The 26,755-nt window shown below is 39.0% G+C and overlaps 1 protein-coding gene across 8 annotated transcripts in view; it reads left to right on the forward strand.

The window, feature by feature from the left end:
• FNDC3B (fibronectin type III domain containing 3B) overlaps positions 1 to 26,755 on the forward strand; it is a 361,054-nt gene that overhangs the window by 178,387 nt on the left and 155,912 nt on the right. For all 8 annotated transcript variants that reach the window (XM_031009318.3, XM_063704357.1, XM_055381469.2 and 5 more), the window contains one exon: positions 9,069 to 9,145. In XM_031009318.3, coding sequence (XP_030865178.1) covers positions 9,069 to 9,145 — 77 coding nt within the window. The remainder of the gene's footprint in view (positions 1 to 9,068; positions 9,146 to 26,755) is intronic.

Genomic DNA, 26,755 nt, shown 5'->3' on the forward strand with positions numbered 1-26,755 from the left:
AGTAACAAAACAAGTTCAAAGAGGAATGTTTGAAAGAAAAGACTTGAATTTCAAATTGGCAAGACAGAATTGTTCACTAACGCTGGCCTTGTGATTTGAAATGGCCAAGTGAGAAGATGGTGGCTACCCTTATTTAACAATTCTATCAGCAACTCAGTTTTGGTTCTTGGTAGTGATATATGCTAAGATTTTAGCAGGAAAATTTAGTCATTGAGCAATTTGTTCTTTTGGTCACTTGCTCCTTTTAAAGACAATGACTGGGCCAGACTAGAAATTCTTGAAATAAAGCCAATGCCAGAGAAACGGAGAAGATCGACTTTCAGGAAAAAAAAAAAAGAAAAAAAAAGGGCTGGTCCTTTGATTTAGAGCTGTCTGAGGACATCCCGAAAGCTGGCACACCTAACTTTCCAAGATTTCCTAGAAATTGGGGAAGCAGGACAGGTAATTTTGGGAGACACAGAGGACTAGGGTTGGGGGGAGTAGACAACTATGACAAAGCAGCCACCCTTACCTTGTTCTTTTTATTTTCTTATTTTTTAATAACCATAATTAGGTTATCGTGAAGATACTACATTTTCAAGAGGAGGATATTCTTGCCAAGCTATAAGATGGAAAGATACTTTAGGAGAAAGAATGTGAAGAGTAAAAAAACTCACTTGCTCATCTAAGAAACTGTGTAACTCATTTGGCCTCTGTGGTGAATGATAACACCGTGTTAACCTCTTTGTTCACATGGTATTTTTCTTCTACTGGGGCAGTGTGAAAGTTGTTAAGATATTATTCATCGAGGCACAGTGCTAGGTACTTTATATGCATTACATCTTCCAGTCCTGCAACAACCTTTGAAATTAGCAGCTGTCATCCATTTTGGTAGGCCAGTAAAGTGTTGATCAGAGAGTTTTAAGTAATTTGCCCCAAGGTCATGCTAGAAAGTGATGGAGTCCAGGTGCAAACTCAAGCCTCTTTAGCACCTTCCTGCCCTGTTTCCTCTCTGGCTGGATGCCTTTGGGAAGAAGTAGTCACAGGTTGGAGAGACCAGTATGCCTTCCATCATTTTACCTGAGCCAGAGGAAGTGCCATCAGTACCTAGCTTCTGTGTGAAAATAACACCTTGAAAGAAGACGAGTTTGCCAGCAGCAGTTTAAGGAACAAGAGATCTTGCTTTCAAAGGAAAGTGAAATTAGAAAAACAAGAACAGAGTTCTTGTCCCTGTTGTTCCATCTCTTGCCTGCTCTTTCCTGGGCTGGTCAGCTTGCTTCTGGGCTTCAGTCTGTTTATTTGCAAAGCTGTGAGACTTCTACTATATCCTAAGGGCCTTTGACCTCCTCAGTTCTGCAATTACTAACGTTTCCACAAGATAATAATCTTTTTAAATCTTGTAAAATTTAGACAGTGCCTGAAATGCCTCCTTGTGTTTATTTGTTTATATGTCTGTATCCCCATGCAGTTGCTTGTGGATAGACAATGCACCTCTTGGCCTTTGCATAGCACAGTGTCTAGAAATAGTGTCCTTACAAATATGAATGTATGTGGAATGAAAATGTGCTCTCAGAGATTTATATGCAGTTGCTGTTTTGTAGCTTGTTAGTAACCCCAGTTTTACTACCTTATCTTTCTTTGGTTATTTGCATAATTTTTCAATTCTTTTTTTGTTAAGGTGAAATGCATAAAACAGAAAATTAACTCATTAAGTAAATACACCTATTCACAATGTTATGCAACCACTACCTCTGTTTCCAAAACGTTTTTCATCACCCCAAAAAGCTGTACCCATTGAGCGGATGCTCCTCAGTCCTGCAAACCTTCCACCCACCCTCCTGCCTCAGCCTTTGGCAACCACCAATCTGAGTTCTGTTTCTGTAGATTTATTTGTTCTGAATATTTCATGTAAGTGGAATCACACAATATGGGTGATCTTTTGGGTCTGATCCTAATGCTTTCAAGCTTTATCAGCATTGTAGCTTGTATTAGTGCTTCATTCCTTTTTATGGTGGAGTAGTATTCTATGGTTTGTACACATTTTATCCATCCTTCTCCTGATGGACATTTCAGCTCTTTCTGTCTTTTGAGTATTGTGAACATGAACACATGTACAGGCTGCTGTGAACATGCCTGTAGATGTGTTTGTTTATGTGTTTGCAGTTCTCTTGGATATATTACTTTCAATGGCAAAAAACACAGTTACTTTTGCACCAACCTAATACAACTAAAAGTGGAATCGGTGGGTCATAAGGTAATTTTACGTTTAACTTTTTGAGGAAGTGGTACACTTTTCCACAGTTTCTGTTTTACTTCCTACCAGCAGTGTACAAGTTTCCAATTTCTCCACAACTTTGCCAACACTTGTTATTTTCTGTGTGTGTGTGTGTGTGTGTTTTAATAGCCATCCTAGTGTGTGTGAAGTGGTATCTCATCATGGTTTTGATTTGTATTTTCCTCATGACTCATGATGTTGAGCATCTTCTTATGTGTGTGCATGTGTTTGTGTGTTGGCTATTTACATATTATCTTTGGAGAAATGTCTATTCAATTCCTTTAGCCATTTTTAAGTAGGGTTGTTTGTCTTTTTGTTGAGTTGTGAGAGTTCTTCATATATTCTGGATACAAGTCCCTTATCAAATATGATTTGTAAATATTTTTCCCATTCTATAGGATGTGTTTTCATTTTCCTAGTTATGTCTTTTGATGCACAAAAGTTTCTAATTTTGATGAAGTTCATTTTATCTATCTTTTGTTGCTTGTACTTTTGGTGTCTATAGATCTGTTGCCAAATGCAGTGTCATGAAGATTTACTTCTGTTTTCTTCTAAGAGTTTTTTTTTTTTAAGCTTCTATGAGTAGGTCTATGATCCATTTTGAGTTGATTTTTGTATATGATATGAGATAGGGGTCCAAGTTCATTCTTTTTGTCTATTTGGAGTCCCTGGAATTTTGATAGGATTACATTGACTCTAGATCACTTTGAGTATTATTGCTAGCTTAATAATAAATCTTCCATGGCTGGGTGTGGTGGCTCATGCCTGTAATCCCAGTACTTTGGAGGCTGAGGAATATCACTTGAGCCCCGGGAGTTTGAGATCAGCCTGGGCAATATAGTGAGACTCTGGCTCTATTAAAAAAAAAATAATAAATCTTCTTTTTCATGCTACTATTTAGCAATGTTTTGTAGTTTCAGTATACAAACCATTCACTCCATTGACTAAATTTATCCCCAGGTATTTTATTCTTTTGGATGCTGTTATGATTGGAATTGTTTTCTTAATTTTCTGATTGTTCATTCCTGGTGTGTAGAAACACAATTGGCTTTTTTGTGCAGATATTATACCTTGCAGCTTTACTGAATTAGTGTGCTAGCTCTAGTAATTTTTTTTGTGGGATCTTTGAGATTTTCTATATGTTGGGATATGTCATATGTGAGTAGATAAGTTTTACTTCTTCCAATTTGGATGCCTTTCTTTTTCTTGCCTAATTGTTCTGGCTAGAACTTCCAGTACAATGTTGAATCTCAGTGATGAAAGTGGACATCCTTGTCTAGTTCCTGTTGTTGGTGGAAAGTCTGGTTCTTATAGTCTTCTGTCTCATGAAGTCAGAGCTTATCAAAGCATGGTCCCTAGACAGCAGCATCCATACCACCTGGGACCTTGTTAGAAATACTCATTCTTGGGGGTTGCCTCTAAACTTTCTGATTCTGACACTGTGCGAAGTGGGGCCTAGCAACTTGTATTTTAAGAAATGCTCTAGATGATGTGGATGCACACTGCAGTTGAAGAACCACTGCAGCAGAGTTCGAATTTCTTTAAAGTTAGCATCTGCGCTTTATTTTCTTTGTCTTCCTTTTAGTTCCCTTGTGGGATTAATCAGTGTTGAATAATTAAAAAAAAAAAAAAGAATGTCAAGGCTAACCAAAGTGCCTACATTATCTCTTAGCTTGTGTAAGAGTCTTGAGTCACCATGAATGATTACAGATTCATCATTAGACATTTATGAGATTCATCAGAAGACCTCACATTTTGTATGCAGTCTTAGACCCATTGCGAACAGCTTAAATGTACTTGTATTTAGACCATTTGTTCTGATAATTACTTTCACCATTATTATCTGTTTACCTACTAGCTGTGGCCTTATGGCTACTTCTGCCAGCAGAATTTCTGTTCCTCAGCTATTTAAAAAGACTGAAGGGTCACTTTTATAGGGTATATTGGATTTTATCACATCATTATTTCATCTTTGCCTTATTTTCTCATTAGTTTTATCTTGCTATGTTGTGATGTCAACTCCTTTACATCCTTTTTGAGCAAGATGATATTTAAATCAATTAGGAAAAAATGTGATCTACTGCAGCTAAGGGCTATTGTTGAAAAATAGCCGTTTAGACACACAAGTACCAGTTTATAGACAAGCACAATAATTCTATGAATTCATTACCAGATTATAGACAAGCACATGAATACTCAGATGATAAAAATACCATTTAAAAGTGCCTGAAATTATAGTATAATTGATTAGTTTATAGCTGATCTTTTTCTAAGACTTGTTTAAATGATGATTTATACCCTGGATTCCCAGTTTCCACCACTTTCAGACTTCCAAACTTTATTTGTAATTCACCTCATCAGTCTAGTTCTGTCTGCTCCCAGAATGGGTGAATGTTGTGAAGATAGCATCTGAGATGTGTGAGCTCTAGGTCAGCAGTTCCCAACCTTTTTGGCACCAGGGACCGGTTTTGTGGAAGACAATTTTTCCATGGATTGGGGGTGAGGGGGGCTGTTTCAGAATGAAACTGTTCCACCTCAGATCATCAGGCATTAGTTAGATTCTCATAAGGAGCACACAGCCTAGATCCCTCTTCACGATAGGGTTCGCTGCTGATTAGGAATCTAATGCCGCTGCCGATCTGACAGGAGGCAGAGCTCAGGCAGTAATGCTCGCTTGCCCACTGTTCATCTCCTGCTGTGCAGCCCATTTCCTAACCGGCCACAAACCAATAGTGGTCCGTGGCCTGGGGATTGGGCGCCCCTGCTCTTGGGGATCCCTGGTAGCAGGGAAGAAACAGAGGATGAGGCAGAATGATCTTGCAGCCTTGGTGGAGGCTCAGGAGCTCTCCAAGAGCTTGTGTGGTCCTAAGAATACAATGTTGCTGGTCTTTCCTTTTGCCTCTTTGATGTGTGAATACTGTCATACAATCATTGCATTAATTACCATTGATTGAATAATAAAGCGGCTCTCCAACCTTTCTGGTTCAACGTTTAAGTAAATGAAAAATCAATTCATTAACAATTGCTAGCAGACTTTTAGGAACTTTAGGAAGAGAAATTAGTGTTTTGATTAGGGAAAGATTACAATAATATTGGGCATTCTCAAACACAGTTCAGCAGAGATAGTAAACTCACAGATTGGGAAATAAATGTTTAGGAAGACAATAACTTCTTTTCGTACCACTATGGTGAATGAGATTTTATTTTGCTAGCTTTTAAACTCCAAATTGCCTATAGATGCAATGGTTTATTTCAGAAAGGAGAGGAACTTGGGGTTCTAAGGCAAGGTGGAGTTTTGGAAACTATTAGTGCATATTTTTAAATGTCCTTTGAAATAGTTTTGATGACAGTGACAAAAGGGGGAACAAGCATGTTAAAGTCATTTGGCTACTCTTGAAATCAAGACTGTGAAGAAAACCTTTTCTAGCTGTAAATCACATGCTTGTCCTACATTCTTTAAAGCATTTTACACAAATGACTTTAACAGTTTTAGGGGTCATGCCTGGGGTTAAGAGACTATTTGCATGGTATACGTTTTGGTGATTAAAAAGCAATACTTTATTGAGATGGTAGCACCTCTGTTCACACTCTGTACTGTGAAACATTTTATTTTTACCTAATGAGGAAGGATTGTTCCCTAAGTCAATGTTGTACCAAGTGTATACTTGTTGATTTTATGTTGCACGGGTGTGGACTATTAAAAAGTTTTACTACTTGTAATAGTAACAAAAAAAAATTTTAAAAGCAACCAAAACTATCTATAAAATTATAAAAAGCATTGTAAAGAATAATGATAACTAGTAACATTTTGATGAGTGATTATTGTGCCATGCACTGCTCTAAGCGCTTTTGCGCGTAATGAATTTAATCTTTAAACCTGACCATATGAAGTAAGAATTGTTATTCTCACTTATGACTATTAGGAAGTAAGGTTCAGAAAGGCTAAGTGAATTGTTCGAGGTCACGCAACCAGTGTGAATAGTGAGCTGGGGAATAAAACCAGGCAGATCACACTCTTAACATCTGCTCCATTGAGCTGTGTACATCAGCCCTTGAATTTCACAGATACTGCTCAGGATGGGGCAGACATCATTGTTTATGATTTATTTTTAATGAGTCAATTCAAATACAAATATTAAGTAAATACAGAACTCTCTCATTGGCTGTGTCAAAAATGCTGAAGCTGACAAGAAAAATGGATTTGGAAACCAAAGCCTTCAGTGATTGGTGGATGTATTCGTTTAAATTATACTTAAGAATTAAATGGGGTCATGCAATGATCGATTTTTATGCCATTCTCTTCTTTTGCTTTAAATTATTGCCAGTGTGTTAGCATGTGAGAGACTGCTGTGTTTACTTTTTACAGTTATAGAGATGATCAGATAGTTCAGTGATTTGGTATATTATCCATGAATTTGGATTGAACGGTTGGCATTTGGAATGTTAGATAAATAGTATACCAATTTTCTTCCCTGCTCCTGTTTTTTTTCCTATTTCACAGACTTGTTCATATGCTCACCAGTGTCCCTGTCCCTTTCCCCCTGCTGAGTCCTCTCCTGTGAAGTGGTCATAACACTGGTTGTACTGTGAAGTGAAAGATGCATTGTGTGCACGTTTAAATGCAGCACTGGATGGCAGGATCTGCCTTTTACCAAATAAAGTGTTGTATTTCTCTTGGTTTTTGTTCCAGCTGAGCAATTTTCATTGCCGACAGCACAACATACATTAGGATAAAGCAAATAAACAACGCAAGGCACTTGGAGCCAGGAAGTCGCATCTCAGACTAGAAACACATAGTTTTCTATTGACATTTGGGAGGTGGGCTGCTAAATAGGCGAGCCAGCCACCAAATAGAAAACCAGTGGCCATGAGGTTCTTGCACTTCTAGGGAAGCCATTTGTTTAATCGTTGGATCTTTGAAAGGTGTCTGAAGTTGATTTTGATGTAACAACAGCCAGTTTCTTTGTAATTAAATATTAACTCAAAACTATGTCTTGGGTAACTGTTAACCTTGCCATTTGTTGTTTGCCTTAGACATGTAATTAACATTCATTGAATTTAATTTGTTGTTGTTCACGTCTTTTATTAACTCATACACAATTACTTGTCTTCTGTTTTTTTAAAAACTTTTTTGGGAAGACAGGGTCTTGCTCTGTGCGCAGGCTGGAGTGTGGTGGCTTGATCTGGACTCACTGCAGCCTCGACCTCCTGGGCTCAAGCCATCCTCCCACCTGAGCCTTCCAAGTAGCTAGGACCACAGGCGCGCACCACCATGCCTAGCTAATTTTTTATTTTTTGTAGAGATGGGATCTCGCTATGTTGCCCAGGCTGGTCTCAAACTCCTGGGCTCAAGTGAGCCACAGTGCTGAGCCTTGTCTTCTGGTTTGTTGAAGCAGTAAGTCAGACAATATTTGCCACAATAATGTCTGTCAATTGTTTGTGGCTGGCCATAAAAACTCCAGCATCACATTCATCTGAAGGACACTGCTAATGAAGGCCACTCATTTTGCTGTTGTCATCCACCTTATTGTATCTCAGGACATCCAGCTTAATCTTTTTCTATTATGTTTATTCTTCTTGGGAGTGGTATGACTACTTCTATGAAGTCCCAACACAAGATGAAGAGCGGACTCCTTTTGAATGTGTAGTTAGAGTATGTTCATCTTTCAGTTGCTTGCCGGCAAAGATCAGTCTCTGTTGATCAGGAGAAATTCCTTCTTTGTTCTGGATCTTGGCCTTTGGATTTTCTGTTGTGTCCAAGGGTTCAACCTTGAGAGTGGTGCTTTTCCTGTAAGGACTTTTATGAAAATCTGCCTTTTGGTTGTGGTTCCATCCCAGATGGTGGATCAGAAAACTGAATTTCCTATTTTGAAACAAATTTCTTGTTAATTTAATGCTTTACTTTGAAATAATCCATGTAAATTTGGCATACATATTTTTAATAGTTCCTTATTTTAAAATATGATCTAGACCTGGCACGGTGGCTCACAGCTGTAATCCCAGCACTTTGGGAGGCCAAGGCAGGCGGGTCTTGAGGTCAGGAGTTCAAGACCAGCCTGGCCAACACAGTGAAACCCGTCTCTACTAAAAATACAAAAATTAGCTGGGCGTGGTGGCGGGCACCTGTAATTCCAGCTACTTGGGGGGCTGAGGCAGGATAATCGCTTGAACCTGGGAGGCAGAGGTTGCAGTGAGCCGAGATTGCGCCATTATACTCCAGCCTTGCTGACAAGAGTGAAACTCTGTCTCAAAAAAAAAAAAAAAAAAAAAAAGTATTCTTTCCCCCTGCCTTATTCAGTTGGTTTGGAATAATTTAAGGATTTCTTCTATTTCAAATTATGGCATATTACAGTAATTTATTAAAAATAATCTAACTGAAAATCATAAATGCAAAGTCTATAGCAGCTTTCTAAACCAGAATAAAAAATAATTTTACAATTGATTTGTTTAAATATTAATTATGCATTCTTTTAAAGGCCAAATAAAAAGAAAGAAACTTTTTGCCCCACTCTGTTACACTACTACTAACTGAGCAATCTTGGTTTATGGAACTTGAGGTTTTGGGAATCATTAAATATTTATAAAGATACTTATAGTTTTGGGTTTTTTGTTTGCTTTCTTTGAGTTGTATAGCTGGAGAATTCCTTTTCATTCATGGTTTCAGGTTTAGCTTTAAGGCAATATATACCAACTTTTGAAGAGCAAATTGTCAAAGTGATTAATTATCTTCAGTTTGGATAGTACATTGAAAACATGAATTATTTTGAATAATGTATGTTTCTTCAGCTATTAACATCTGACTCATCTGTTTTAGGACCTGCTGAAGTTCCCATGATGTCACCCAATGGATCCATTCCTCCCATTCATGTGCCTCCAGGTTATATCTCACAGGTAATCCATTTGATGGACTTCTCTACTCACTATGGACACTGTCGTTGCTCCAACAGAATATATGTTGAGGCTTCAAAGCCATATTCCAGGAGTTAATTTAGGTACCGTAGTGCTAGGTTTGCCATCATTTTGTGGCACCACATGGTGTTTCTTGTGTCTTGCCACTTGAAGTACCAGAGAACCAGAGAAAAGGAGACACAGAAGGCCTACTAGACTGTCCTCTGCCAAGCGGGGTTTTTATATTTGATTGTTTGGTTGTGATTTCTTTATGGAGTCTCCTGCTTTAGACATTTCCTTCCACCTGTAATACAACTTTCTGGAAGAAAATTCATAGATGTAGTTAGTTAACATATTAAAGGAGACATAGCTCACATAAACAGGGCCTACCTTCTGTTACAGAAGGAAAAAAATGGAGTTCAATTGCTCCACGATGTGGCAAAACCTGGGCTTGGTGAGTTATTGAGTTTGATGTGAGAACTTGGCTGTTTGCACTTAAATTTCTCTGAGCTTTGGTTTTCTAAGTAAAATGATGGTAATAGCAATCTCAGAGATCTGTGGGAAGGGTAAAAAAGCTTTAAAGGATGAAGTTATGTTCCTGTGCGTGAATAAAGTATAAAATGTTCTGCATGGCTGGAACATTGTGGACATCTGTATACGCTTTAGTTTTTGTCCTAGCCTCAGCACAATATGCAAATCTTCTGTTTCTGCATAGCTACCTTTCCAAATACCTAAAAACTGTTTTTGTATCTTTCTGCCTTTTTTGTTCTTCCTACTTAGCATAAAAGGAAAAATATTTACCATTTTACTATCCAGAGATGATAATCACTCTGCTAACATGTTTTTGATTATATCCTTCCAGATGGATTTTTCTTTTCTCTACTCTTTCTCTGTCTCTCAGCCTCTGCTTTTAAAGTGGTTTAAAATATGTAATTTTCAGTTTTTAATGATTCTGCTAGGGCGAAAAATTGGCAGCTACATAGGAAAGTTGCTGAAGCGGAGGCAGGAATCAAAGATTTATCCTTCTCTGATATAAAAACTTACCCATTTTTTCAAGTGTAAGGCATATTGCAGCCACTATAATTTCATTTTTTTCCATCTTTTTTTTTATGTGAGCTAATTTGACTTTATTTCTTACTGACTGACTTACTTACTTACTTACATAGCCAGATTGCTGGCCAGTTTTCCTGCTGTTGCAAATAAATGACTTACTTTACACAAGTCTTTGTAAGTAAGAATCACTGGAGGGAGAAAGGGGTGTAGAACAGGCTCTTCCAGCAGGGACACCAGATGATGGATCACATTCACATCAGCCGTCAGTTAACAGAAAAGAACAAGGAATGTAGAATTCCATTATGTCTCCTGCTCATTTATTTTGAGGAAGCATTTCATTCCATTGAATAGAGTACAGTTCTCACCATTGTGACAGCAAAAATAACACCTCCTTTTATGCTAAAGGTCCATTTAAGAAATACCAGTTAAAAATTGAACATTCTAACGGAGAGAAGCTTCAGTGTGCTTTTTCTTACTAGTATTATTGCTGTGATTACATTAAATGCAAAAATATTTATTGCGTGTACTAGGAAAAGTGGAGAATTTTTGACTTGGATATAGTTCGGATTCTGGAAAACTTCTGTAGAAAATCCAAATAGAGTAAAAGTAGAGCTGTACACTCGCTTGTATGAAACTGATGATGGAAGCATGTTGATGCTCTTTCCCGGCTGACAGGTATGGCAGAATATGCTAGACAATATTGGAAGAATAGTTAAAATGGAATAATTTGAATTGAAAAAGGGAAAGAAGCAGTCTGTAAGGCATGTGAATGACTAACTTCGTTTCAATTGGGCTCCTTGACCAGAAGATGGGTGCAAAGTTAAATGACCTTCTGTGATAGTATTATATCTTTTATGCCACGTTACAGTAGAGTATCTGAAAAAGATTGTTAATATGAAGAAAATAGAATTGAGAAGCCAACAGGATGTGTACACAACATCTTCTTTAACGCTGGCAGTACACACACTTCAATGAAATGAGGAAGGCCGAACCAAATATAAAATGTCTTAGTTGTCTTGTTATCACCAAGAGATAGGAGCAAAATACATTGTTGTCATGCGGTTGTAGAAAGAAAGACACACACACACACACACACACACACAATCTCCTGCAGCAGGCTGGACATATGTGAGAAGTGCTCAGTACTAATCTGTCCCTCTGCTAGTTAGTTCTGTACAGTTATCCCCACAGTCCTCTTCCTAAAGTAGGCATTACTTTCTTGTTCAGGTCTAGAGTTGGTTGCCTTCGCATGTAGTTAAAGTTCTGTAGCATGGTGTATAATATCCATAACACTCAACCCTGCTTACCTCTCAAGAGGCACCTTTACCTGTCACCCCACAGTCTATGTGTTAAACCTCTGTTCCCTAGATACCTTGGGCCTCTTTCTAAATACACACTTTCATGTCCATTATTTCCCCCTGTCTGGAATACTCTAGAGCCTTTCATTGACAATTCAGTTGTTCTTTTTGGTGCCCCTCCTCAGTGTGACCGTTTTAGAACCTTCATCACAGAAATAGTTGTTCTGTTTTTTCAGCATCTGTGATTCTTTCCCTCCCTGTCATAGAATAAAATGTGTATTTATAGTCATCTCCAAGAACTCATATTGCCTCATGGGGATTGTATCTCAGCATCTAGAATACTGCGTGGCACAAAGTAGGTACTTGCTAAATGTTTCTAAATATAAATGATTGTACAAGCTTAAGTAAGTACAGGAGAGATTCATATGTATTCTTAAATGATTTGCATGTTTAAAGAGAATAATATAATGCTCAATAGATGGAAAATAACAATGAGACTGATCTATACCTGCAAAGAATGAAATGTTCTGAATGTGTATTTAAAAGAGAGAGGAATGCCAAGACAGTTCACTGGAGAAAAGAATAATCTTTTCAATAAATGGTGCTGGAAAAGCTGGATATCCACATGCAAAAAGAGTGAAGTTGAACCACTACCTCACATCATATGCAAAAATTAACTCAAAATGGACTATAAACATAAATCTAGGAACTAAAACTATAAAACTTGAGATACAAAGTTTTATAACCTTGGATTAGGTAATGGATTTGTATATGTAACACCGAAAGCATGAGCAACAAGAGAAAAAAATAGATAAATTTGACTTTATACAAATCAAAAATTTTTGTGCCTCAAAGGACACCATTAAAAAGTGGAAAGAGGCCTGGGACCGTGGCTCACGCCTGTAATCCCAGCACTATGGGAGGCCGAGGCAGGTGGATCATTTGAGGTCTGAAGTTTGAGACCAGCCTGACCAACATGATGAAACCTTGTCTTTACTAAAAATACAAAAAAAAAAAAAATTAGCCAAGTGTGGTGGCACATCCCTGTAGTCCCAGCTACTCAGGAGGCTGAGGCAGGGGAATCACTTGAACCCAGGAGGCGGAGGTTGCAGTGAACTGAGATCGTGCCACTGCACTCCAGCCTGGGTGACAGAGCGAGACTCTGTCTCAAAAAAAAAAAAAAGAACAACAACAACAAAAATTAAAAGAAAATTCACAAAATGGGAGAAAATATGTACAAACAATATGTTTCAGAAAGGACTTGAATCTGGATCGTATAAAAAACTTACAACTCAAGAATAAAAAGAAATTTAAAAATGGGCAAAGGACCTGAATAGACATTTCTCTAAAGAAGATATACAAATGGCCAGTTAGAACATGAAAAGATGCTCAATATCATTAGCCATCAGAGAAATGTAAATCAAAACCACACTGCAATACCTTAATATGCTAGGATTTCTATAGTCAAAAAGACAATAACAAGTATTGGCAAGGTTGTAGGAAAAGTGGAATACACTGTATGTGTTAATGTAAAATAGTACATCTGCTTTGGAAAACAATCTGGCAGTTCTTCAGATGGTTGAATAGGGAGTTGCATATGACCCAACAGTTGCACCCCTAGGTATATACCTGAGAAATGAAAACATATGACCACACAAACACTTGTACAGGAATGTTCATAGGAGCATTATTCATAATAGCGCCAAAGTGGAAACAACCCAAATGCCCATCAACTTATGAATAGGTAAATGTAATATAATATCTTCACACAATGGACTATTATTCAGCCATAGTGAGGAATAAAGAACTGATACATGCTAAACTATGGATAAACCTTGAAAACAGTATGCTAAGTGAAAGAAGCAAGATATAAAAGCCACATATTGTATCATTCCACTTATATAAAATGTCTACAATAGGCAAATTCATGGAGACAAATAAATCAATGGTTGCTAGGAGTTGGGGGGAAGGAGTAATGGGGTATGCTGTTTCTTTGGGGAGATGAAAATGTTCTGGAAGTAGATAGTGGTAGTGGTTACTTAACTGTGACACTAAAACCTACTAAATTGGACACTGTAACCGGATGAATTTTATGTTATATAAACTAAATCTCAATAAAGCTAGTACAAAAGAAGGGGCAAGGGGAAGACAGTGACACGTCCCAGTTATGAATTGGGAAACAATGGGGCAGCTGGGAAAATGGTCCCACTTTGGAGTTATTGGTGGTGGTGATGGTGATGGTAACTACAATGAATGTTGTGCACTGTGCTAAATGGTTTATTTTTATGTCTAGTTTTCACTGTCCCGTCTTTACATATGAGGATGCTGAGGCCCCGGTTGGAACCAGGTTTGCAGCCCATGCATTTCTGATTACACTGACCTCTTTCCCATTATGATACAATCTCACAGTCCGTGGCAGAGCCTTGTCCTGATGGTTTTATTGCTTTCTGGCAGTGTGGGTGTGTGTTGTGCCTACTTATGCATCTCCATTTCTAAAACACCAACTACTTGTGCATTGTGTGGTCTTTATTTACCTTTTTTTTTTTTTTTTTTTGAGATGGAGTCTTGCTCTGACGCCCAGGCTGGTGTGCAGTGGCATGATCTTGGCTCACTGCAACCTCCACCTCCTGGGTTCAAGCGATTCTCGTGCCTCAGCCTCCCAAGGAGGTGGGATTACAGGCGTGCATCACCATGCCTGGCTAATTTTTATATTTTTAGTGGAGATGGGGTTTCATAATGTTGGTCAGGCTGGTCTCAAACTCCTGACTTCAAGTGATTCACCTGCCTCAGCCTCCCAAAGTGCTGGGATTACAGGTGTGAGCCACCACACCCTGCCCGTATGGTCTTTAATTGTAAGAAAATTGAAGAGGGAGGCAAGTAAATCAAGATTTTATGGTAATAACTCTAATCTGATTGAATAGAGAAGTTCTTGATTATAGCAGATTTGTTGTATAATTAAATAGCCGAAAGTCCTTTAAAGATAAATTAATAAAATTGGTCAAATCTGACAAAATACAAATGTCAGTAATAAGCAGATAATAAACTCCTGAAGTTTAACAGACAGCTGTGGAGGTGCAATCAACAGCACGAGCTTTGTTTTCTTAGGTTGAGAAGGACTGAATTGGTGGACCTTACAGATAACTGTGGACTTAGGGTGCAAAAACAGTGGAATCCTGTCATTTCAGCTTGGTGGTTTCTCTGATATAGTAGGTTGGGGGATGTGGTGTGTTTTGTGCCTTATTTTTTAGTGGGATGAGAGGTAGAGGGATTCTTTTCAACTTGAGAGAAAATATAGACCTTTTTTTAAACTATGAGAAAGTGAATTTAGGTAAGCGAGAATTTAATCTTATCACAGTCATCATCTCCATTATGTAAAAGCATTTGTGAGTGTGATTAGAGTTGAAACTGAAGGAGAACATGGACGTTACCTGGAGAGGCCTTTCTTCAGATTCCACCTTGGCTGCTTTCTGTGTAACTTTGATAAATTATTTCACCACATATGTGAACACCTACTTGATGTGGTAGAGGTAAGAATTAAGAGAAATATTATGTGAGGTGTGGCACTCAGTAAGTAGTAGCTATTACAATGAAAAAGACTGTTACAACAGTTCCAATGGAAGTTTGGCAGCGCTTGCCCTCCTAAATACATATTGAAATCACATGGTGTGAAGCAAAATTTTCCTTTCATTGTATACTGGCCATGGCTCTCTGTTTTTTAACCTCACCATTAACTTTCTGAATAATTTATATGTAAAAATTTCTTAAGCAGATGCTTTTGAGTTTTATTTTCCATGCTTCCATAGTAATTTATGATACATTTGCTCAAATGTTATAGGGAAAACTTCATATTGACCCAAGGATTTAAAAAGCATATGAAGAGAAAAAGTGAAACCTCCAAGTTAGTGTTCTATCATTTGGGGAACCACTCTTCTTTTTCCAGATTAACTGTTGTAATCCCAAAACTTAGTAGTCAAAATAAATATTTTTGTTGTGAGAGCAGAAACAACAAAAATACCGCATTGGATTGTTTTGGGGATTAATTAATGGGTCAGTACCTGTTGAAATTATATATATTTCATTTCCCTTAGCCAGGGAAAGACAAGAAATGTATTGAAAAATATATTTAAATTTTGGTTTGGTTGGTCATTTGCCAATGATGACTGTTTGGAGAGCTGGCCAGAAAGCAGACACCTCTGTGGAGAAACAGTGGGGCCTCTTAGGTGGAAGCCGTGCAATGCTTTCCCCCCATTTCGCTTAGCCAAGCCAGCTGAACTATAGACATTAGCCTCAACTGCTTCCCTTTGGTAATTACAGCTGGGGATTAAACCACCGCTTTGTTTCACCGTCAACGTTGTGAAAATGATAACAGAAAGGCACATGGGGGACTGCCGTATGCCCTGAGAAACTGAGATTCAGACCCATTTGGTGGCCAATAAGGAGAATTGGATTCTCTTTCAACACTCTTGGTCCTTCAGAGGAACTGATTTTTCTATAGGAAGTTAGGGAATTGTTCCATAGTGTACCGTGTGTGCATGGGGGTTGGTATTGTGTTCCATGGAAAACAGTATAGTACTTAGATATTTCGTTTCAATTATCAATGGATTTGAAGCAATTTTATTTTTTATCTTGTGGCTTATTTTGTCCAAGGAGCAATTACAGACAGGGTTGGCAATGCTAAATTAAAGAAATGTACCAAGGACATCCCCTCCCCTCAAAGTATTGTGCGGTTTCGTCTTTCTGAGCCTTCTCCCTGTTCTGCATTTTCTCTTTGATTTCTTTCCTTTGTTTCTGTGATCCCGGCATCGTGACATAATAGAACATGGGATTAGTGGGAGGAAACGAGGGCCCAAGCGAGGCTCTACATCCAACTCTCTGTGTGATTTTAGGAATATTAAGTGATTTATTTGGGTGTGTCACTTGTTTACTTGATCATTGTCTGTCTTCCTTTTAGCATTTAAGTCCACAAAGGCAGGGACTTTGTGTGTCCTGTTCAGTCCTGTTCATCACTTGATCTCTAGTTCCTTGAAAGGTACCCAGCACATAATAGGCATTTATCAAAATTTGGCTATCTGGCTGGAGTGATTTTTATCTCATGGAGGGAAGCGGAGAGAGGAAAGTGTTTCAGGATCTCTGGGGTTCTTTTCTAATCTAAAATTAGATTATTCTCCTCTGTTCATATTATTCCTTAACAGGATATCAAATGAGACTATAAGTAAGTTTCCAAAAGCAGTCATTACCAAAGCAGTGTGGCACACTTACTGACATTTAGCATTTTATTGACTAGAATGCTAGTTTTCACCTCTATACAAAAATGATAATTGATTTTCATAGTAGGATTGACACAGTATCACATCCAGAAATGACTTCGGAATCATTAGTGTTAAATTTGCCCTTTCTATTACATTTTATTTAATTGCACAATTATTATAATCTATCTTTCTAAATTAGTAAGTCATATTTGTCATATGTAATAACTTTTTTAAGAAAAATACCTTTTTCTGACCTGTTGGGTAGCAAAACTTTACCAAGGTTAGATGAATTTTATATTTCTACACATTCTTTGAAACCCATTAGGTTCACAAAATTAGAATTATATAATATGGTTATTTTAATCTGTGATAGGTGTTACCTGAATATCTTCAGAATGGGTTCTTAATTCTTTATTGTACCAAGGAACCCATTGACAGACTGGGGAAGCCTTTTTTAAAGGAAAATATAAAATTCATAGGTACAAAGGAGACCAGTTTTTTCAAAACTGGTCAAATTTTTTAAAAAGGTGATACAGTAATTTCTGTGCTGGTTTATTTGCACATTAATAACATCTAGCATCAGATCTAGTAACTACAATAATTTTGAAGTTGTGATTATTATAAAGATTAATATTTCTGTAACACTGTAATATGACATGGAAATGTCACATTTTGTTAGTAACCAAGTCAAAGGTACTGCTAATACTACTATGATTTGCTGCCTACATTTATAAATCAGGGAAATACAGAATTTCAGTTGGATGTTAGTGAATAATAAAGATGTAATTTCTAACTGAGATCATGGTCCCCTGAATTCTGTTCATCTTATTTTGGGGGGATTAGGGTCTGTGTACCTGGTTAAGGCTCTTGCCCCTTTTGGTGAGTAATAGTATGTTTGAAACTTAGAACCATAGCTCTGTTACTGGGAAGGGTCCAGACTGATTTCTTGATACCTCATGTCTAATCTCATAATCAGAGTGGGATAGTACAGTAGTAGAAAGAGCAGGGGTCAGAGTATTCCAAACATGGGCTCTACCCTGTACAGCTACAAGTTGAGTAACCATGAAAAATATTCTAACTTCAGACTTTGCCTTCATTTCTGGAAAGGTATAGCTGTATCCTTCCCTGCAGAGATTGTCTGGGCTGTCTCACAGGTGTCAAAGTCTTGAATGGTAACATGTTCTGTTTAAATGTAAGGAATTATTTTATGTTGATGAATATGCCAGTTGCCTGTTGGGTTAAGTCTGGAAGACCCTGTTCTGTGTATTGGCATCACTGGAATAATCTATCTGTGTTTCCATGGACCTGAGTGTGCCTGAGAAGCTGGGCTGAAAAGATGTGACTGGCCTTCCCTTCTGTGATGGGTAATGGACAGGTACTGCAGATGCCCACTGCTGATAGCTTTATTCACATCTCAGAAGCAGCTCAACTGGACACAAATAAAGCCATCAGATGTCTACTTACTGTTTGTCACCTAACAGAAAGCCTGTCCCCTAAAATAGCATTTCTGTTTAATCTGAAATAATTATTTGATCCATTTTAGTATCGATTGAAACTCTTTGGATGGAACTTTTTTCACGTGTCCAGTGTTCTTATGTGCCACACATTTGTTTGCAGGATTAGATTTGATTTTTGATTTTTGATTTTTGAATTTGGTTCTTTTTGGTATTTAGGTCAGTAATATACAATAAAGTGTGAAAGAAGTGGAATGGCATTTCCAATGAGAGTATCTGGGTATGAATCTTGTCACCCGTTTAGCCCACCTTAGGTTAATTTACTTAATCATAGCTGAAGATTCCTCAGCTGGAATTTAGGACTGTGATGCTGCTTATGTTAGATCTTCTGAGTTTTATGCAAGTCAAGGTCTGTGCCAAGTGTTTTATAAACTATTAAGTGATATACAAATTGTAGGAGTTGCTGTTGTCACTTCGATTCTTATATATTAAGTTAATCAATTTGCTGTTTTGCTTTCAGCATCAGTCCCCAGTGCTGTGTTTTTTTGGGCCCCTGCTTTGAGATGAGGCCTCTTGGTTCTCTGCAGTATCTGGAGAAGCTTAGCCCTCTAACCAGGGAGGGGGTTCCTCTTTGCCCATGGGATTCTCTATCTGGGGACAGCTCTGGCCTATAGTAAAGTGGAGCTGTAGCTAGCTAACTGAGGGCCCATCCTGGGGTCTCCAGTTCATAAGATGTGTCTCTTGACCTTGCTGGACTTCCTTCTTAATTTGGAAAGTCTTTATTACATAATTCACTGAAGTAGTTGGATCAGAGAGGTACCACAGAGATCTGTATTTGTTTCCATTCTCCTGTCCAACCCTCAGGGATTACTGTCGTTGGACAGTAGCACCTGGAAAGAGCTAGGTGTTCTGGTAAAGTACTCACAGTTGATTTCATTTATATATGACTTAGCTGTGCTCCTTTGCCAGATTTAAGACTTAAATAAGTGTGAATAGAAGCTTGGCTTTATTTCTGAGTGTATAGAAGTGTTGGCGTGTACAAAGCCAGTGGAAGGATTGCCATTTTTGAGAGTGTCTTCTTATACTGATCACCTCTGAAATAAAGCCTGTCGGTAAGATTCATGCCCAGAAATGCTGAAGACAAGCACCAGTACTTTCAGTACCTTCAGCTGTGATTCTCCTGAACAGCAACACTTGATTTGTTAACTGGAGCTAACCCTTCTCCCCTCAGTCTGTACCTTACCTATTGCCTGCAGTTGGTGTGTGGGTTAAAAATTAAGCACCAGCTGGGCAGTGTGTGCCTTACAGGCCGGAGGATTGCTTGAGCCCAGGAGTATGGGGGGGCTGTATCACACTATGCTGACAGGGTGGTCGCACTAAGTTCGGCATTAATGGGGTGACCTCCTGAGAGCTGGGGACCACCAGGTTGCCTAAGGAGGGGTGAATTGGCCCAGGTCAGAAATGTAGCAGGTCAAAACTCCTATGCTGATCAGTACTGGGAACATGCCCATGAATAGCCATCACACTCCAGCCTGGGCAACACAGTGAGACCCTATCTCTTAAAAAAAAAATAAAGCACCAATGGGATGGGAAATTTCAGATTTCTAGACATAAATGAGAGTGCTCATAAAAACTCTGGGGACTTTTTGTTCATGAATTAACTGATTAGCTAAAACCTTCATTTTGATCACCTATAAAACAGACAGAATTAGGTGTTTAGACTTAATCACTGGCAAGAGCTGTTTGAGACAGACAATTGTAATTTTCAAGGAACTTTTTCTTTTTCCTGATTCAGAAGAGGATATCTGTTATCAAGCTGTAAGTACTCTGCAGGATAATCTTTTTTGTTATTATTTAAAGGGCTTTTAGAAACATCACCAGTCACTTATTTTTCCTTTTGAAGACAACAATAATCATGTTCTGTGGCAAAAGGAGCTGGTCCGAAACCTAGAATGATAATAATGAAAGTTTGCAAATATCAAATATTATTTCATCACTATTAGCCATTTACAGATGTGAAGAGAAATGAGCTTGAAAAGTAGTTTGATGTTTTCAACCACACTTTTAATCTTTAGATTTGAAAACAGAAAAGGAAGTCTGGAGATTAGGGTAATATATTCAATTCTTCCACCATTTTTTAATTTTTAATTTTTATTTTTGAGACAGGATCTTGCTCTGTCACCCAGGTGGAGTGCTGTCACCCAGGTGGAGTGCAGTGGCATGACCTCCCTTGCTCAAGTGATCCTCCCACATCATCCTCCCAGGTAGCTGGGATGACAGGCCCGTGCCAGCACACCCAGCAAATTTTTGTATTTTTTATAGAGATAAGGTTTTGCCACGTTGCCCAGGCTGGTCTTGAACTACTGGGTTCAAGCAGTCGCCCGCCTTGGCCTCCTGAAGTACAGAGATTACAGTCATGAACCACCACAGTCAGCCCTCTCCTGACATTTTTAAGTCAAGTAGCTTAATCTATAAAATAAAATGTTTGACCACTTAGTACTATAAAACTCTTTTGTTGCTCCTAGAACATTCCTTTATCCTAATTTTTCTTTCTTCTTATGGTACTTGGGTGATGGTGGTGAGAGTTGGCAGCATAAGGGGGATTGGCTAGGGCAGGTACAGACCTTACGTTTCAAATCTCTACCCTACCTGAAGAACAAGCTTGACTTTCCTTTTTTATATTATCCACCATATTAGAAAATGCAGAGGGAAGAGTTGTGCAAATTGGGAAAGTGAGTACCGATGCATTTGTACTCCTGATTGGTGAGCAAAATACAACTGCTCAGCCTCCTATAGGATTAAAGTAGAACTTACACTGGAGATGTTTGATCTTTGTGTATAAATGTTTGTGATAAAATCACGCTTATTTAAAATAAGAAGATCAGGAATGATAGATATAAAATTAACTGGATTCAGATTTTCTGAGACTTTAGAATAGGATGTCAGCTATTTACCAGAGGTATGGAGAAAAGTTTTAATAATGACGTGCTAATATTCTTGGCCGATACCAAATCTAAGCAGATATACTCAATTTTTTTAAATTTTTTTAAATTTTGTCTTGCTTTCTTATTCATTTACTCATTTAACCAACATTTACTGAAAGCCTTCTGTGTGCCCAGTTGCTTCTGAGGGACTTGCAGCTGGGTGGGAGAGACAGATGTGTAGTCCAAGCTACAGGATAGAGTTGCTGAGTGGAGAGGGGAGAGGTGAGCACCAGCCTGCTTGGGAGAATCCTGGATTCTGCCTACCCATCCCCTGAGTCCATGCAGCTTGTTTATATTGACCAGCCTTGTTCTTCTCTTTGTTCATTGTTCTCATGCTCACTTTTATCTGAGACATCTTCTCTTCCTGGAATGACCTGGGATCCCACTTTAGGCATGTTGGCAGCAATAAGAAATTCAGCCTGAGCCTGACTTTCACAGACTCATTTGGTCCCAGTTTTCTGTGTCCAGGCAACTCAGCCAGTGTTTTCTGCCACCCTGACAAACTGGCTGCCAGCACATCACACTACGTATGTTTGTGGGTTCATATGTGTCCACGTGCAGAATCTGCCCATTTCCTGGATCATCCTGGGCCATCTGGGGCAGCATTTTTAATTTTTTCTTTTGCCTCCTGCCTTTCAAGCTTCTCTTTTGATTCTTGTGGCTTGTAGCCCAGCAAGAGTAGAAGGAAAGAGGAGTTTATTAAAATTCCTTTGAAGCATTTCAATTCAGTAAGAGGAACTATCTTTTCTGTTAGCTAAGACAAAAAAAAAAAAAGAAAAAAACAAATAACAACAACCCTCAAAAAAATATATAAATGTTTTTAGGAGATCCATTTTAGTTCTTTTTTTTGGGGGGGGGGGATGGAGTCTTACTCTGTCACCCAGGCTGGAATGCAGTGACGCGATCTTGGCTCACTGCAAGCTCCACCTCCTGGGTTCACACCATCCTCCTGCCTCAGCCTCCCGAGCAGCTGGGACTACAGGCTCCCGACACCATGCCTGGCTAATATTTTTTTGTATTTTTAGTAGAGATGGGGTTTCACCGTGTTAGCCAGGATGGTCTTGATCTCCTGACCTTGTGTCCTGCCCACCTCGGCCTCCCAGAGTGCTGGGATTACAGGCGTGAGCCACCGCGCTCAGCCCCATTTTAGTTTTTATACACAAAATTGATCCTCCTTTACCCAGTTCCGTGTCCTTGAGTGTATTACCTTCACTTCCCTAAGCATCATTCTTGTTTCTAAAATGGGGATAACTGTAACTGTATGTGCCTCACAGGATTGTTGGCAGGATTTAGTGAAGTGGTAACATTAATAGTAGTAATTGATGAGTAAGATTTTGTTACATTATGTATCAGGTACTGTTCTAAGAACTTGAACTCTACCTAACCCCTTTCTGGTAGAGGGTATTAAAAGCATAGCAGTATTCAATAAGTATTAGTTGTATCCTGAATCCTTTTCACATCTCTTAATAACTCAGGTATCCTGATTCTCAACAGTTGATTGTTTACCTATTTACTTCTCAATATACAACTTCTGTATAATTTTCTACGTAATGAAAACTTTGGTGTACACACCAGTATGAAAAATCTTGGTTCTGCAGCATACCAGTTGCACAATTTAATCATGCTGTGCCTTGGTTTTCTTCATCTAAAGCAGGGATGCCGATACCTAATTCTCAAGTGTTAAGGAAGTTGAATGAGATGGCCCATGTCAAGCAGCTGACAGACCACAGGCACTGACTGATGTCCTTTTCCATCTCCCATCCTGTGCTGCTCCTGGGAACCCTCCATCTTGCTGTTATCCCCAGGCTGTTTCATTTTGTTTTGATGATTCTCTTGGTCATATTTATAAGAACACTAGTATAAGACAAAGATTCTCTCCGTTGCACATTTTGTGCCTTATTCTCTAGCCACTTATGCTTGTTTCTAGGCCACAGGATAGCAAGAATACTAGGCACATAGAAGATTTTTTGTAAACATGTACTAAGCTGGATAAAACAGACGTGATAAAGAATCAGCCTGGCTTCTATTAGCCATCAGGCCAAATTTCTTCATTAGCCTGAGCAAGATGGCTCAGTGTTTGTTCACAGAGGCTAAATGTATCACTTTTTAAAAGAGAGTTTTTGTTTGTTTGTTTTAAATCAGACAAGGCTTGTAGAACTTAAGGTAGAAGAAAGTGCTGGATTGAGCCTTTGTAATCTAAGGGGGTATATTAGTTTAGTAGGGCTACCATAACAGAATACCACAGACTGGGTAGTTTACACAAGAGAAATTTATTTTCTTACAATTCTAGAGGTTGGAAGTCCAAGATCAAGGTGTCAGCAGGATTAGTTGGTTTCTTCTAAGGCTTCTCACCTTGGCTTGTAAATGGCCATTGTATTTTCCATTTTCAAGCTGCTAATAAAGACATTCACAAGATTGGGCAATTTACATAGGAAAAAGTCTTAATCAGACTTACAGTTCCACATGGCTTGGGATGCCTCACAATCATGGTAGAAGGCAAGGAAAAGCAAGTCACATCTTACATGGATGGCAGCAAAAAAAAAAAAAAAAAGAGCTTGTGCAAGGAGATTCCTGTTTTTCAAAACCATCGGATCTCATGAGACTTATTCACTATCATGAGAACAGCATGGGAAAGACCTGCCCCCATGATTCAGTTACCTCCCACTCAGTCCCTCCCACAACATGTAGAAATGCAAGATGAGATTTGGTTGGGGACACAGCCAAACCATGTCATTATGTACCTGGCCCCTCCCAAATCTCATGTCCTCACATTTCAAAACAAATCATGCCTTCCCTACAGTCCCTCAAAATCTTAACTCATTTCAGCATTAACTCAAAAGTCCACAATCCAAAGTCTCATCTGAGACAAGGCAAGTCCCTTCTACCTATCTGCTTATAAGCCTATAAAATCAAAAGCAAGTTAGTTACTTTCTAGATACAGTAAGGGTACAGGCATTGGGTAAATACAGCCATTCGAAATGGGAGAAGTTGGCCCAAACAAAGGGGCTACAGGCCCCATACAAATCCAAAATCCAGTGGGGCAGTCAAATCTTAAAGCTCCAAAATGATATCCTTTGACTCCATGTCTCACATCTAGGTCACACTGAGGCAAGAGGTGGGTTCCCATAGTCTTGGGCAGCTCCGCCCCTGTGGCTTTGCAGGGTACAGTCTCACTCCTGACTGCTTTCACAGGCTGGTATTGAGTGCAGATTTTCCAGGCATGTGGTGCAAGCTGTTGGTGGATCTACCATTCTGGGATCTGGAGGATGGTAGCCCTCTAGGCAGTGCCCCAGTAGGGACTTTGTGTGGTGGCTCTGACCCCACATTTCCCTTCTGCCCTACCCTAGCAGAGGTTCTCGATGACAGCCCCACTCCTGCAGCAAACTTCTGCCTGGACATCCAGGCATTTCCATACAGCCTCTGAAGTCTAGGCAGAGGTTCCCAAACCTCAATTCTTGATTTCTGTGCACCCGCAGGCTCAACGCCACATGGAAGCTACCATAGCTTGGGACTTGCACCCTTTGAAGCCACAGCCTGAGCTGTACCTTGGCCCCTTTCAGTCATGACTGGAATGGCTGGGATGCAGGGCGCCAAGTCCTTAGATTGCACACAGCACGGGGACTCTGGGCCTGGCCCACACAACCATTTTATCCTCCTAGGCCTCAGGGCCTGTGATGAGAGGGGCTGCCATGAAGACCTCTGACATACCCTGGAGACATTTTCCCCATTGTCTTGCGGATTAACATTCAGCTCTTTGTTACTTAAGCAAATTTCTGCAGTGGGCTTGAATTTCTCCTCAGAAAATGGGATTTTCTTTTCTATTGTATTGTCAGGCTGCAAATTTTCCAAAGTTTTATGCTCCACTTCCCTTATAAAACTTAATGCCTTTAACAGCACCCAGGTCACCCCTTGAATGCTCTGCTGCTTAGAGATTTCTTCTGCCGGATACCCTAAATCATCTCTTTCAAGTTCAAAGTCCCACAAATTTCTAGGGCAGGGACAGAATGCTGCCACTCCCTTTGCTAAAACATAACAAGAACCACCTTTGCTCCACAAGTTCCTCATCTCTATCTGAGACCATCTCAGCCTGGGCCTTAATTGTTCATATCATTATCAGCATTTTAGTCAAAGCCATTCAAGTCTCTAGGGAGTTCCAGACTTTCCCACATTTTCCTGCCTTCTTCTGAGCCCTCCAAATTGCTCCAACCTTTGCCTGTTACCCAGTTTCAAAGTCGCTTCCACATTTTCGGGTATCTTTTCAGCAATGTGCCACTCTTCTTGGACCAATTTACTGTATTAGTCTGTTTTCATGCTGCTGATAAAGACATACCTGAGACTGGGCAATTTACAAAGGAAAGAGGTTTAATTGGACTTATAGTTTCATGTGGGTGAGGAAGCCTCACAATCATGGTGGAAGGCAAGGAGGAGCAAGTCACATCTTACATGGATGGCAGCAGGCAAAAAAAGAGGTTGTGCAGGGAGACTCCTGTTTTTAAAACCATCAGATCTCGTGACACTTAAATCACCATCATGAGAACAGCACGGGAAAGACCTGCCTTCATGATTCAATTACCTCCCACCCACTCCCTCCCACAACATGTGGGAAGTCAAGATGAGATTTGGGTGGGGATACAGCCAAACCATATCAGCCATCTTCCTTTGGTGTCTTCACATGATGTTCCCTTTGTGCATGTCTCTTGTAAATCTCCTCTTATATAGGTACTGTTGGTTTAGAGTCTACCTATATGACCTCATTTCACCTTAATTGTCTACTTAAAATGCCCTGTTTCTAAATACAGTCACATTCTGAAGTAGTGAGCATCAGAACGTCAACATATGAATTTGGGGACACATAAGTCAGCCCATGATAGGTGACAGTCTGAGAACCCGGCATAATGATCTTTTCCAAGGCTCTATGCTTCTCTGGAGAGGATATGTGAGTGACAGTTCTGTTGGGTCATAGAGCTGGAAAAAAATTTAGATGAAGAATATTTATTCTGATTTCTGAAATCACCACACTTCTGCTTTCTTAACAGCACTTACTAGGACTTAGTCTAATTTTTCTCTTTATATTCTTAGGCTGTGTGTTGAGCACTTATTTTTTCTCCCCTTTGAATATCCAGTCCTTAGCACATAGTATGTGTCAGGAAATAATAGTTGAATTGAATACAGGTGATTCGTCTGCCTCTGGACATTCTCACAATTTCCTACACCACAAAAGGAAATGCATTTGTCTTTTCCTTAGTCGTCTACCAAGAATGAAGGCATATTTTTTTGCCTCGGGTGTTTTGGACTGAATTCTGTCTGATGTCTAAATTCGACTACAGTAATATATTTATTTATGAGCCATCTTTATTAAAGAATGTTACTGCCACCGTTTCCTTAGTTGCCAATTATTTTGTGCATTGTTATTGCTCCTCAGATTTTCTTATTTTGGGGGAGACTTAGGCATAATTTCCTTAGATGTAGATCAAAGCTGAATTGGATAACTAAAATATGTTGCAATTTATGTTATAGAAAAATGGTAAAAATACTCACATATTTTTTATATTTCTACTATTTCAGAATTAATATT

Source organism: Gorilla gorilla, chromosome 2, assembly GCF_029281585.2.
Source record: "Gorilla gorilla gorilla isolate KB3781 chromosome 2, NHGRI_mGorGor1-v2.1_pri, whole genome shotgun sequence".
In the NCBI taxonomy this organism is placed as follows: domain Eukaryota; kingdom Metazoa; phylum Chordata; class Mammalia; order Primates; family Hominidae; genus Gorilla; species Gorilla gorilla.